The sequence below is a fragment of the Leucopleurus acutus genome, assembly GCF_964270905.1.
Source record: "Leucopleurus acutus genome assembly, chromosome: 16".
NCBI lineage: Eukaryota > Metazoa > Chordata > Mammalia > Artiodactyla > Delphinidae > Leucopleurus > Leucopleurus acutus.
Genome location: NC_139158.1, coordinates 28,483,801 through 28,495,876, shown reverse-complemented (window position 1 = coordinate 28,495,876; position 12,076 = coordinate 28,483,801). Strand labels below are relative to the sequence as shown.

Genomic DNA, 12,076 nt, shown 5'->3' with positions numbered 1-12,076 from the left:
ATTTGGCTCTTGAATGTGTTATAAAATGTAGAATCACGATTTATAACCCACAGGAGAGCTGCCAATTTCTATCGTTATGTGAGAGGTTTTTAAGATGTGTATCGACATTCACTGATGGCAGATTATAAGAGCTATTTATCACTATTTTACTCTCTGGGCTGTGCTTAACTCATGTAATTTTTTAAATGCATTGATCTCTCTCCTACTGTTTTCCCTTGCGATGTAGTTGCTGGGTGTCCCTAGAAGGTACGAGGGCCTGGAAAAAGCTGATGAAACAGCCCTCGTATGTTGTACCCCCAGAGTGTTCTCTTGATTAAAGTAAAGACATTTTATGCCCCAGTTATGCTTATCCCATCTGGATGTGACTTTCCATCCAGTTGGGCTGAGCTCAACTCTGGCCTCTCCCTCTTTCCCCAAATCAATTTGCTGGTCTTTGTGATGCCTTGCATAGCTGTATGTCCTATATACCTGAAGATTCTCCATACTGCCTTGCAAGCAGGCACTGTTAATCAGCTCCATTTTATAGACATGGAAACACATAGAGAGGAGGAGTGGTCTGTGCTTTACCTCAGGGGTTCCCCAAATTGCCCATTGTCTAGTCCAGTTGCGCTGCTGTAACAACTATAGACCACAGTTCTGGAGGCTGGGAAGTCCAAGATCAAGGCACCAGCAGATGTAGTGTCTGCTGAAAACCTGCCTCCTAGTTCATAGACAGCTGTCTTCTCACTGTCCTCACATGGCAGAAGAGGCAAGGGATCGCTCTGGGACCTGTTTTATCAGGGCGCTAATCCTATTCATGAGGACTCCACGCTCATGACCTAACCACCTCCCGACGCCCCACCACACTGGGGGTTAGGATTTCAACATGTACAGGTGGGGCACAAACATTCAGACTGTAACACCCACTCATCAGAATCACCGGGAAAGCTTTGGAACACTATTCTTGGTTCCCAGATGGTTAATGTGGCCCACCCAAGGGCTGGTAATATTTGGAAAGCACTGTCCCTCTCCACACTAGATTTGGATATGTTGGTAGAAAAATAACAGTAATGAGGACTTTCTGAGTATCTAAATCAGGGATCAGAAAAGTTACTTTGTAAAGGGCCAGAAAGTAAATATTTTCAGCTTTGCAGGCCACATGGTCTTTGTTGCAGCTGCTCAACTCTGCCATTGTATTGCGAAAGCAGCTGTGAACAATAGCTAAACAAGTAGATATGGCTGGATTTGAACCACAGGGCCATAGTTTACCTCCTCTGATCTAGATAATTAGTTTTGTGCATGATGATCAGATAAGCAATTGAATTTGCCACTCTCCAGGGCATATTTGAACTTGTGTAAGAATATACTACAGGCAGATACAGTCCATTCAAGATTTATCAGAGCAGAATTGTATCCAGCCACTTGTACAAAGACCTCTAAGACATTAGCTTGAACAAATTAGAGGTGAATATTTCTCTTTTGTTTAAAAAACAACACGTTTTGAATCAATAGTCTAGTATTTGGTGTGGTGACTCCATAATGCCATCAGAGACCCATGGTCCTTCTAGCGTTCTACCTCCATTCTCAAGATCGCCTCATGATCAAAAAATGACTGCTGGAGCTCCCATCTTCACATCTGCGTTTGAGAAAGAAAGAAAAAGAGAGAAGAGTAAACAGACACATGTCAGCTGAGTCAGCTCTCTCCTAAGAGCTTTCTTACATCTCATTAGCCACTCTTATCTGCAAGGGACACAGGAAAACGCAGTTAAATTTTTTTTTGCTTTCTGAACACGTTGCTATCCCCAGAAATATTGGGGGGAAATGGATACTGAGTGGGCAACTGGCACTTGCTGTGACGTGGGAGGACCCAAAGAATGCCCCAAATGAGCTGCATTAAAGTCCTGTGAGCTCTGCTGCGTTTATTTGCTAACTGATCCATCACGTCTCAGTCTCTGGAGGTTGAATGCCTGAAGTCCCTCTTCTCCACAACTAGCCAGGCCTTTCCAGATGCTTCTGGGGTCTAATGTATCCTTCACTGTTGTCAAGCAAATCCTTGCATAATTGTGTTAGCAGTCCTATTAGTCGTCATGCTACTGCTTGAACACCTAGTGCCGAGAAACCTTTGGAGACATACCTTTTCCTCTCTGGGCAGCTTTGGCTGCTGCAAAGTTCTTTCCTAATGAAATCTGTCTTTCTCTAGTTTTTGTCTGCTGGCAGTTCGTCTCCTGGAATCATCCAGGACACATCGTCTTGGTCTTTCCTCTTCCTCATTATAGCCTTCCCAGGAATTCAGAGATCTCTACTTCCTCCACCTTGACACTCAGGGTATCATTCTCCAATGTCTTCCGTCTTCCTTCTGATAATTTGTTTGCAAATCATCTCCTAGGACCTGTGCTTCTAAACTTTAAAGTGTGTATGAACCACTGGGGGTTCTGCTTAAAATGCAGATTCTGAATCAGTGCACCTGGGTGGAGCCTGAGGTGTTGCATTTCTACCATCTGACCACGTGATGCCGATGCTTCTGGTCTGTGCACCACGCTGAGTAGCAAGTGATCTGGGCCTTTCTGAACCTACTTCAGTTCATCTTTTAACAGGTGGCAACCAAAACCTAACTAAGTTGGTGTGGTCGATTTAGAATAGAGCAAGACTTGTCAACCTCTTTATTCTAGAAGTTAAACTGTACCTTTTAATGAGGTCTAAATAGTACATAGGCTTTTTTGGTGGCCCTTTCACGTTATTCACTTAGCTTGAATCTACTAAAATCCATAAGTCTTTGTCCCACAGGCCATTGCTGTGCCGTATCTCCCCCACCTTATACTTACAGTGTTGGCTTTTTGGATTATATTGTAAAATCTGACACTGATCTTTTAAAATTTCATCATGTTGCATTAAACTCGTTCCTTAGGCCAGTTGAGATCACTTGATGTCTGTCATTCAGTGTATTTACTGTCTCTTTGTTAGAAGCTTGGGGGCTTCTAACAAACTTGACAGGCCTCTGTTTCTCCATCTAATTCCACCGGCAACTTCCATCCATTGATTGGAATTCTTTGGTTTAAATTATCCTTCCTTCATCATGTTCACAAGAATATTGTGAGAGACGTTGATGGTTGCCTTACCAAAGTTCAAATACAAGATGTCTGCCTTTGGGGATACAGGGTGGTTTTTATGTAGAGGCAGAATTTATCATTCATATTAGAGGTGCCTACTTCTATGGTTAAAGAGATTTTAAGATGTGTATTGACATTCGCTGATTGCAGATTGCAATAGCTATTTATCATCAGAGACTTCACTCTCTGGGTTATTCTTTTTTTTTTTTTTTTTTTTTTTTTTGAGGTACATGGGCCTCTCACTGTTGTGGCCTCTCCTGTTGCGGAGCACAGGCTCCAGACGCGCAGGCCCAGCGGCCATGGCTCACAGGCCCAGCCGCTCCGCGGCATGTGGGATCTTCCCGGACCGGGGCATGAACCCGTGTCCCCTGCATCGGCAGGCGGACTCTCAGCCACTGCGCCACCAGGGAAGCCCTCTCTGGGTTATTCTTAACTCACGTAATTTTTAAAAAATGCATTGATCTCTCTCTCAGTTCTCTGTTTTGCCTTGAGATGTAGCTGCTGTGTGTTCCTGGAAGGTGTGAGGGCCTGTAAAAAAAAAAAGCAGGTGAAATAGCCCTTACATTTTATATCCCTAGAATGTTCTCTTGAGAGTCACATCTTGATGATAATAAAGAAGTTTCATGCCCCAAGTGTGTTCATCCATCTTGATGTGACCTTCCATCCAGTTGGGCTGATCTCAGTTCTGGCTCCCTCCCTCCTCCCTCCTTCCTTCCCTCCCTCCCTCCTTCCCTCCCTCCTTCCTTCCCTCCCGAGATTGATCCCGCCCCCTCTGCGTGCTAGTCTGTGTGATCCCAGGCACAGCTGCATGGCTTCTATGTCTGACTGTTCTCTGCACCACCTTGGGAGGAGGTGCTGTTAGCTCCATTTTACAGAAGAGGAAACACATGGCCAGCGAGGATGAATGGTCTCTCCCCCGCAATCCCTCACCATTACAATATGCATGTGACAAAAGTATGAAAAATGTGTCTCTAAGATTCATTGGGCTGCCGATTTCTGCTGATACTGGGAAACTGATGTTCATGAATATGCAGCCTGCCTGATGGAGTCATTCTCTCGTGTACCCATTGGTACACTCAGTACACTGAGTCCCTCCTCTGTGCCGGCGCTGGGCCTCAGTGACACGGGAGGTGGGGTGTGGCCCTGCTCTTGCAGAGCTGGTTTTCCTGAGGGGAGCGTTGCCAGAATCCCACCCCTTTGTAATGAGAGCTTTAAGAGACATTTACATTTTCTTGCTCTTTCCTTTTCTCGAAAGGTCTACATTCGGATAAAAGACAATGAGTGGAACGTCTATCGGCGGTACACGGAGTTCAGGAGTTTGCACCACAAGTTACAGGACAAGTACCCTCAAGTGAGGGCCTATAACTTCCCACCCAAAAAGGCCATTGGAAACAAGGTAGGTACCGTCACTTCCCGGGGCCAGGCAACTCTCCAACTGGTGCCTCTGTCTTCTCCTTCCACTGGTGATTTAAACGTATGTGCTCCTTTATTTAACTCAAAAAGTTGGCTAACATGAGAAAAAATAGGAATGAAAAAAACAGTCACCCATCACTCCGCCCGCCTAAAGACAATCGCATTATGTTTCGTCTGTGTCCGTCCTCTCATTTCTCTAAGGCAGGGGCTGTTCTGTTAAAAGGCCAGAGAGTAAATATTCTGGCTTTGCGCACCGTACCATCAGCCAAAACTACCCAGCTCCGCCCTCGCGGCAGCAGCCGCAGACAGCATGGGTGCACACGGGTGCGTCTGTGTGCCGGTAGAACTTTACTTTTAAGAAGAGGTGGCAGCTGGACCTGGCCTGTGGGGCATAGTTTGCCAGCTCCTATTCTGGACCCCCAAAAAAAAAAGTTTTCTAGTTTTTATCCGTGGTTGTCATGATATTTATTTGGACTTAAGAATATGGAGTTATTTCCCAGGCAGGGCTTTCTCAGAGGAGCTCCTTTTATTATTACTGCCTCATGAAGTTTAGTCATTGATAATGACCTAATTTGTTTCCATATATTCTCCAAGTACCCTGGAGAAAGGAGGTGCTTGCCCCACGCATGCTTGCTGGTCGATTAGCGTTCATTCATTCATCCAGCCGGCATTTACTGAGCACCAGTTAAGTGTCACAGTGCAAGGGGCACCGAAGATGACAGCCGAGCCAGGCGTCGGGCCCCGTTGTGTTGTCTACCTCGGCCGGTCAGCATCGTTCTGTCCTCCATCACGTTTGCAGCCGTTCTCCATCCTGGCTGTGCTTTGGATCACTTGGGAAGCTTTAAAAACTCTGAGACCTGCCCACCCCCCAGCCCCATCCTGAGTTCATTGGTCTGGAGTGAGGCCTGGGCGCTGAGGGATTTAAAAGCTCTCCAGGTGGCTCCTAGATGCGGCCAAGCCGGAGAACCCCTGGCTTCCTGTCAAGTAGGAGACAGAGACACTTCATCAACTGCAGTGTATTAACTAGCTCGGCAGGGGCAATCGAATCAGATGAGGTAACGTGGACCCTTCTCAGGGCCTGGGAGGAAACGGGCCTTGGATAGGAGGCATTCCTCTCCGCCTGTGGTTCTCAGAGTGTGGCTCCTGGTCAGCAGCGTGGGCCTCACCTGGAGCTTGTTAGCAATACAGATTCTCAGGCTCCATCCTGCACCTGCTGGAATACAGGCTCTGGGGCTGGGGCCCCGCAGGGCGGACTAACAAGCTCTCCGGGTGGTGCTGAAGCACAGGAAGTGTGGGGACCAAGCACCATCACATCGACAAAGCTTGTGCAGATTCCATTAGCCGTGAATTTCCTGGTTTGTCTCTGGAGGAGGCGCCTTGCCTAGGATTTCCTGCAGTCTTTATCCTAGAAAACCCAGAGCAAGAGCTTCCATAACCCACTCCCCACACTTGGGAATTCCAGAGAGAAAACTGTTATTGACCATTACGTTTACATCTTCAGAGATTTCTGTGTTTAAACCAGATTAGAAACCTGATCACATCAGGGTGTGCTGGAACATAATTTAAACAGTTATGAAGCAGGTTTATCTCAGGCCCAGAATAAACCTGTTGTTCTTTTTTTTTTTTTTCTGTTGAAGAAAAGTAGAGTTGAGCCCATAAAAACGGAAGACTTAGAAATTCTATACTTGTTCATAGCAAGGAGTGCAATAATTCTTAATGAAAAGAGGTGGGGGGACTATATACTGATTTAATCTAATGACTTGCAGGCTCATACAAATCTTGGGACCCATCCAGAATGTCTTAAAATGTCACAGAACAGAATTCTACATAACCAGCATATTATCCCTATAAGATGTTGTCATTTGCAGAGAGCATTACACGGAAGCAGCCCTTCCACGGTACCTGCAGGGAATGCGGTATTGCTGAGGGAAGTATACGAGGCTGAACTGGGGACATGTCTGTCTTTCACTGTGTTTTCACTTCCTATGGCGGCTGTAACAAATTCCCACACATCTAGTGGTCTAAAGCAGTGCAGGTTTATTACCTAAAACTACTCTCTCTGGGCTCCAACTAAGGCACGGGCAGGGCTGCGCTCCTTCTGGAGGCTCCAGGGGAGCCTTGCCTTTTGCAACTTCTAGAGGCCCTTGGCTTGTGGCCCCCTTTGTCTTCAAAGCCGCAATCACATCACTCTGGTCTCTGCTTCTGTCTAGATAGTAGTCACATCTCCTTCTCTGACTCCTCTTCCTCTAATAAGGACCTTTGTGACCACAGTGCCCTCCCAGCCCCCCGCCCCCGATAATCTATGATCATCTCCTACCTCAGGTTCTGCAAAGTCCCTTTTGCCATGTAAGGTAAGATGCTCTCAGGCTCTGGGATTAGGAGGTGGACGCCTTTGGGACCAACACTTGCTGAATGATTTCTCTGCAGCCCAAAGGGACGCCCTCCCCACTCCATCTCTCCTCAAGCCTTATAGTTAGGCAACATTTAGGCAGAGTTGCCAAGAACAACACCAGTCCTAAGTATGTTGGTGTTTGAGGCTCAGGTCTAGTGAGAGGAAGCGTAGGCCTGAGGGGTAGGAGGGGCTTTCCGGAGTTCCGTGACTTAGAAAGAGTGTGAAGGAGTCCTGTCTCTGCTGTGCCAGGAGCAGGGACCGCGAGGGAGTTTCCCCTCTGAGGTGGGTCACCTGCAGCCCTGCCCCCCGTCCTCCCGTCCCTGTCAATCCGGAACTGACCTACAGCAGCAGTGGCCTTTTCACCTGTGAAATCTGTATCAATAGGGCATCCAGGACAACCCTATTTGCAAATAAATGAGCTTGGCATTAAGGTACCATCTTGGTGGGTCTGGCGCAGTGATGACCGGCTCGTACACAGTCACTGGCTGGTTCTTAACTAGGTCTTTGGTTCTGCCCCGCATGGTCAGGGGTGGATCTGACAGTTTCCTCTCTTACTCAGGAATCTGACAGCTCAGAGCTGTCCTGGGGTCTCAGCCTCTTTTCTCGTCTGTGCGACCCTTTAGCTTTTAATTGGCTGGTCAGGGTCCGACTGTAGTTTGATTCCCTCTACTCGCCCACACCCCATCCCCCACCGGAGTACACTTTGGCTGATGCCAGGACAGATCTCAGGATCTGTCTGATTTCCAAGGGCAGAATGAGTCAGGATTCAGGACTTGAGTGCCCGAGAGAGGCCAACGACGAACTCTTCTTTAGAGACCAAGCTTGCGCGGCCACAACTGGGTCTGATTGCTCAGTGTACCTGCTTTGGTACCCTGAGGGCAAATTTTCTAGAGAGCTTTGATTCTAAATTGACCCAGAAAAACGTACTACATCAAAATCTTTTCTTTGATTGGATCACTTCACCAGTGAAACGCTTGCCCACTTGGACCATTAAGGCACGTTGACACAACATCCTTGGGTGGATTGAGTTCCATGCACCTTGTTGCTCTAAGCCTTGGACCCGTTAAATGACTGACTCTGGAATCCACAGTCCTGGACTGTATTCAAGGACATATTAAACATAGTGTAGCCTTTTAAAATTCATCAGATGAGTATCTTTCTAGCCTGAATTTCTAGATATTTCCCCAGCCTTAGAAGTAAAATGTGATCTTAACCCCAGTTTGAACTTTTAAAAAATGGATTAAATTTACACATTTTATAGTTTCTGGCTGCGAAATTTGTCTTCGCCAAATCATTTCTTTTACCTCCATATGCCACGTATGTGTTTAGTTATAAATGGGCAGGGTGCCCAGAGCACTTGCTAAAGATATTTCCATTCTTGCCCTGCCTACAGTCCCTTTCCCTCACTGTAGCCAGAGTGAGGTTTGTATAACGTCAGTCAGATTGTATCACTGTTGATTAAAACCCACCGGCAGCACCAGTTAAATTCAGGACTCTTTGCTGTGGCCTGTGAGGTGTCCCCCAGTAGGTCCCCCACTTCCTCCCCTACCTCCCACTACAGACCCAGCCACTCTGACCTCCTAAGACTTCCATGGGATTCTCTGGCCTTTGCACCTGCTGTTCCCTCTGCCTGGAACGGCTTTTCCCCATCTCTGCATGGACAGCTCCTCCAACTTGTGAGTTCTCAGCTCAATTCCACTCCTCAGAGAGAAGCCTTTCCCAGCACCTTTGTCAATGCCACTCTCTAGCCCGTTACTCTGTTTTCATTTTCTCCCAGCCTCTCCTGGCACATACCGTGAGTGGAAATGATTTCTTTGTGTACTTGAGTAGCGTCCATCTCTCTGCCCTGGAATGGAACCTCAGGAAACAGGGCCTGGGTCTGTTTCTGTTCACTGCTCTCTCCAGCTCCTAGTATAGAATCTGACACACCAGAGACACTCGTGGCCTGAATGAATGAATAAATGAACAGAAATTAAATGGAAGTTTCCCTTTTATTTTCTTCTTTACTTCACTGGGTCTTGGCACAAATTCAAAAAAAATCTGAATTCCAAAAGTGAGTAGAATAACTTTCAGGGTATCTTTGGAGGTTGTTCCCACTCCACATTTGGCTGAATATTTCTTGCAGAATGAGCAGGAGCCTGGCAAGCCTTTGCAGACAGGAGAGTGGGCTGCCTAGCAACCTGAGGATGTGGACTGGAGCTCGCTGTCCAAAAGGATTTCGCTGGCGTGAGGGCTTAGGTGGAGGATGTGTTTTTGATGTTGCTACTAAAAGTCTACATTATTGCTCAGTGAGCAAATGAGAATTGAGGGACTATCGTTCCTTCCTAGGATAATGGAGTCGGTCTCTGAAAGTTCATTTGGCACTAAGGCAAGGCAAATCGCTTTCCCCCGGGCTGCAGATAATTCAACTTGTTGGAGAAATTATGCGTTAAAATTCTCATTAAAAACACATACGCCAGTGTGCGGTGGAGGAACCGAGGGGCACTCGCTGAGCCGTGGAAAGCGCCTTTGCAGCTCCCGAGAGGCATAGATTGCAATGCAGCCCCAGGGATGATGGCAGGACCCCAGCCAGCAGTGGGAATGAGCAGGCATCTGGAGGAATGCGGAGGCTGATGAATTCTTCCACTTGGCAAACATGTTACAAGTGCAGGGGTGTTCTGCTAGGTGTGGGGAGTCGAAGATGATTTAAAGTATGGTCTCTGCCTTCACAAACTTCAGGTTCTTGTAGGGAGAAAAACTAGTGAATCCTGTGGGCTGGCGGAGGGTTCCAGTGCACTTGGAGAAGAGCAAGGAGGGGGAAGCAGAGCTGCTTGCTGCAGGAGGGAAAATGCTCGAAGGGCCAGCAGGAGTCCCGGTGCTGAATCTCACATGAGGGAGCAGGTGGAGACGCAGGCAGTTCAGGGGACGTCCTTCCCGTCCTTGTGCCCATTTCCTCTGTGCATCTGCATTAGGCTCCTATGGCTGCCTTAACAAATACCACAGACCTGGTGGCTTAGAGCAACACACATGTATTGTCTTGTAGTTCAGGAGGTCCGAAGTCTGACACAGGTCTCACTGGGCTAAAGTCAAGGTGTTGGCCAGGTCGGTTCCTTCTGGGGGCTCCAGGGAAGAATCTGTTTCCTGGCCTTTTTGCAGCTTCTGGAGGCTTCCTGCATTCCTTGGCTTGTGGCCCCTTCTGCCGTCTTCCACGCTGCATCTCTCTGACCATTCTTCCATAGTCACATCTTCCACATCTTCAGCCTTTCCTGACCACAGCAGGGAAAGGTTCTCCACTTTTGAGATTAGATGTGGTCCAGCCAGATAACCCGGAATCATCTCCCCATCTCAAGGTCCCTAGTCACACCTTGCAAAGTCTCTTTTGCCATGTAAGATGATGTAGTCACAGGTCCTGGAGATTAGGGTGAGAACATCTCTGGGGGAGGCATTATTTTGCCTACCTCGTGCCTCTTTCCTTGCCTGGAGTAAAAGAACATTACTAGTACCTCACTTTACAACTGGGGAAATGGAGACACAGAGAGGTAAAGTGACTTGTCCAAGGTCATCTCGCTCGGCAGTGTCAGGGCTGATGTGTGTGCCCAGGCAGACAGTCTGCAGAGCCCTAAGCCTTCACCCTCTCACCACAGATCTGCTGCAGAGGACCCTGGAGGGTGGGTGAGTAGATTATTTAGCCATTGCCCGGTTGGTAGGTATTTACGTTGATTCCATAATTCAGTTTCTTAACCTCGTTGGTGTAGAAATCAGGGAGCAGGTGACACCGGGGCCCCCGGTTGCCTCTCCCTTCTGCTGAACCATCCAGGCCTCACTTAGGGACCACTTTTTAGAGCCAGGAGCTGCTGCCTTCATAGTTGACCCTAAGTGTATGGAGAGTCAGTCATTCATTCCTTTGTGTATGTATTCATTCTGCAGGACTTTGCCAACCCTGAGAGTTAAAAAAAAAAAAAAAAGATTCTTGCTGGTTCACTAGCTGTGTGGCCTTGGGCAAGTTATCTGACCTCTCTGCGCCGCACTTTCCCTTCTGTGTAACAGGGACGGTCATGGCACTTCCCTCCTAGTGATGTTATGAGGATTTAAGGTGGTAACGTTTCTAAAGTGCTCACAACTGTGCTTGCGTGTGATAAGTACTACATATGGGTTTGTTAAAGGGGCACATGGTCTGGTTGTGAGATGGAGCAGGCAGACACATGAGCGCGTCCATACTGTAGAGGATGCTGGGACTCTGAGCCTGAGCAGTGGACGAGCCTGACTTAGGTGGTCCGTCCAGAACCTCCACACCGTGTGTTTCTGTGTACAGTAACGCCAGCCATCCTGTGCCCGGCTTGTCATATGTACTGGAGGCTCCGTATTCATTTGCTCATCGTGCAGTTGTTGCTAAGCCCTGTAGAAAAATGTCTTCTAGGTGAGGAAACCGGGCTCGGATGCTGTAAACACACCGCCCAAGGTCCTGTGGCTCCTGTTAGGGATTGAGTCAGACTCATTCTAATGGCACTGTGCCTCCTGGTCCAGAAGCCTCTAACCCACACCCAAATCCAGGAGCTGGTACTGCAGGAAGTCACTGTTCCCAGAGGTTTCTCTGTGGAGATACCACATCTCACGGGATTCTGCCAGAAGCAGCCTCATGTGGAAGAAGATCCAGAAGACAGTGCAGATACCGGCACCCAACTGGAACGGGGACACAAGGAGCTCAGGCACCATCCCCTGAAGCTGAAGTTTTTCCAAGAGAAGTTTAGGAGAGAAAAGAAACTCCAGCCGAATGAAGCCATAAACGCAAGGTTGTTTCTTATTTGACACTCTGCCAACCACCGTGCAAATAGTCCCAGTACTTAATGTATTAAACAAGAAGAAAAAAGAAATTGGGCTCATTATACATCACACATTTGTGTTTCTCTTTAATACAGTAAAGGCCTCTTAAGATATGTTCCAGGAGAGCAGTTGCCGAAGTCATCTTGCCAGAAAAATTGTCTCAGGAGAGAGACAGGGCTGAGCCCTAGACCTGGACTATGTATAAGTGTACATGTGCAGATATGGATATATATTTAATGAGCGGGGAGTTCTTGGGAGGACTTTTCTATAACATCAAATTAAAATCCAATTTTAAAAATCAAGGTCAGGGCTTCCTTAGCGGCGCAGTGGTTAAGAATCTGCCTGCCAATGCAGGGGACACGGGTTCGAACCCTGGTCCGGAAAG

At 47.6% G+C, this 12,076-nt stretch overlaps 1 protein-coding gene across 2 annotated transcripts in view; it reads left to right on the top strand.

Annotated features, from left to right (window-relative positions):
• The window catches only part of SNX29 (sorting nexin 29), a 543,934-nt gene that overhangs the window by 453,243 nt on the left and 78,615 nt on the right, over positions 1 to 12,076 (top strand). For both annotated transcript variants that reach the window (XM_082858190.1, XM_082858191.1), the window contains one exon: positions 4,342 to 4,482. In XM_082858190.1, coding sequence (XP_082714316.1) covers positions 4,342 to 4,482 — 141 coding nt within the window. The remainder of the gene's footprint in view (positions 1 to 4,341; positions 4,483 to 12,076) is intronic.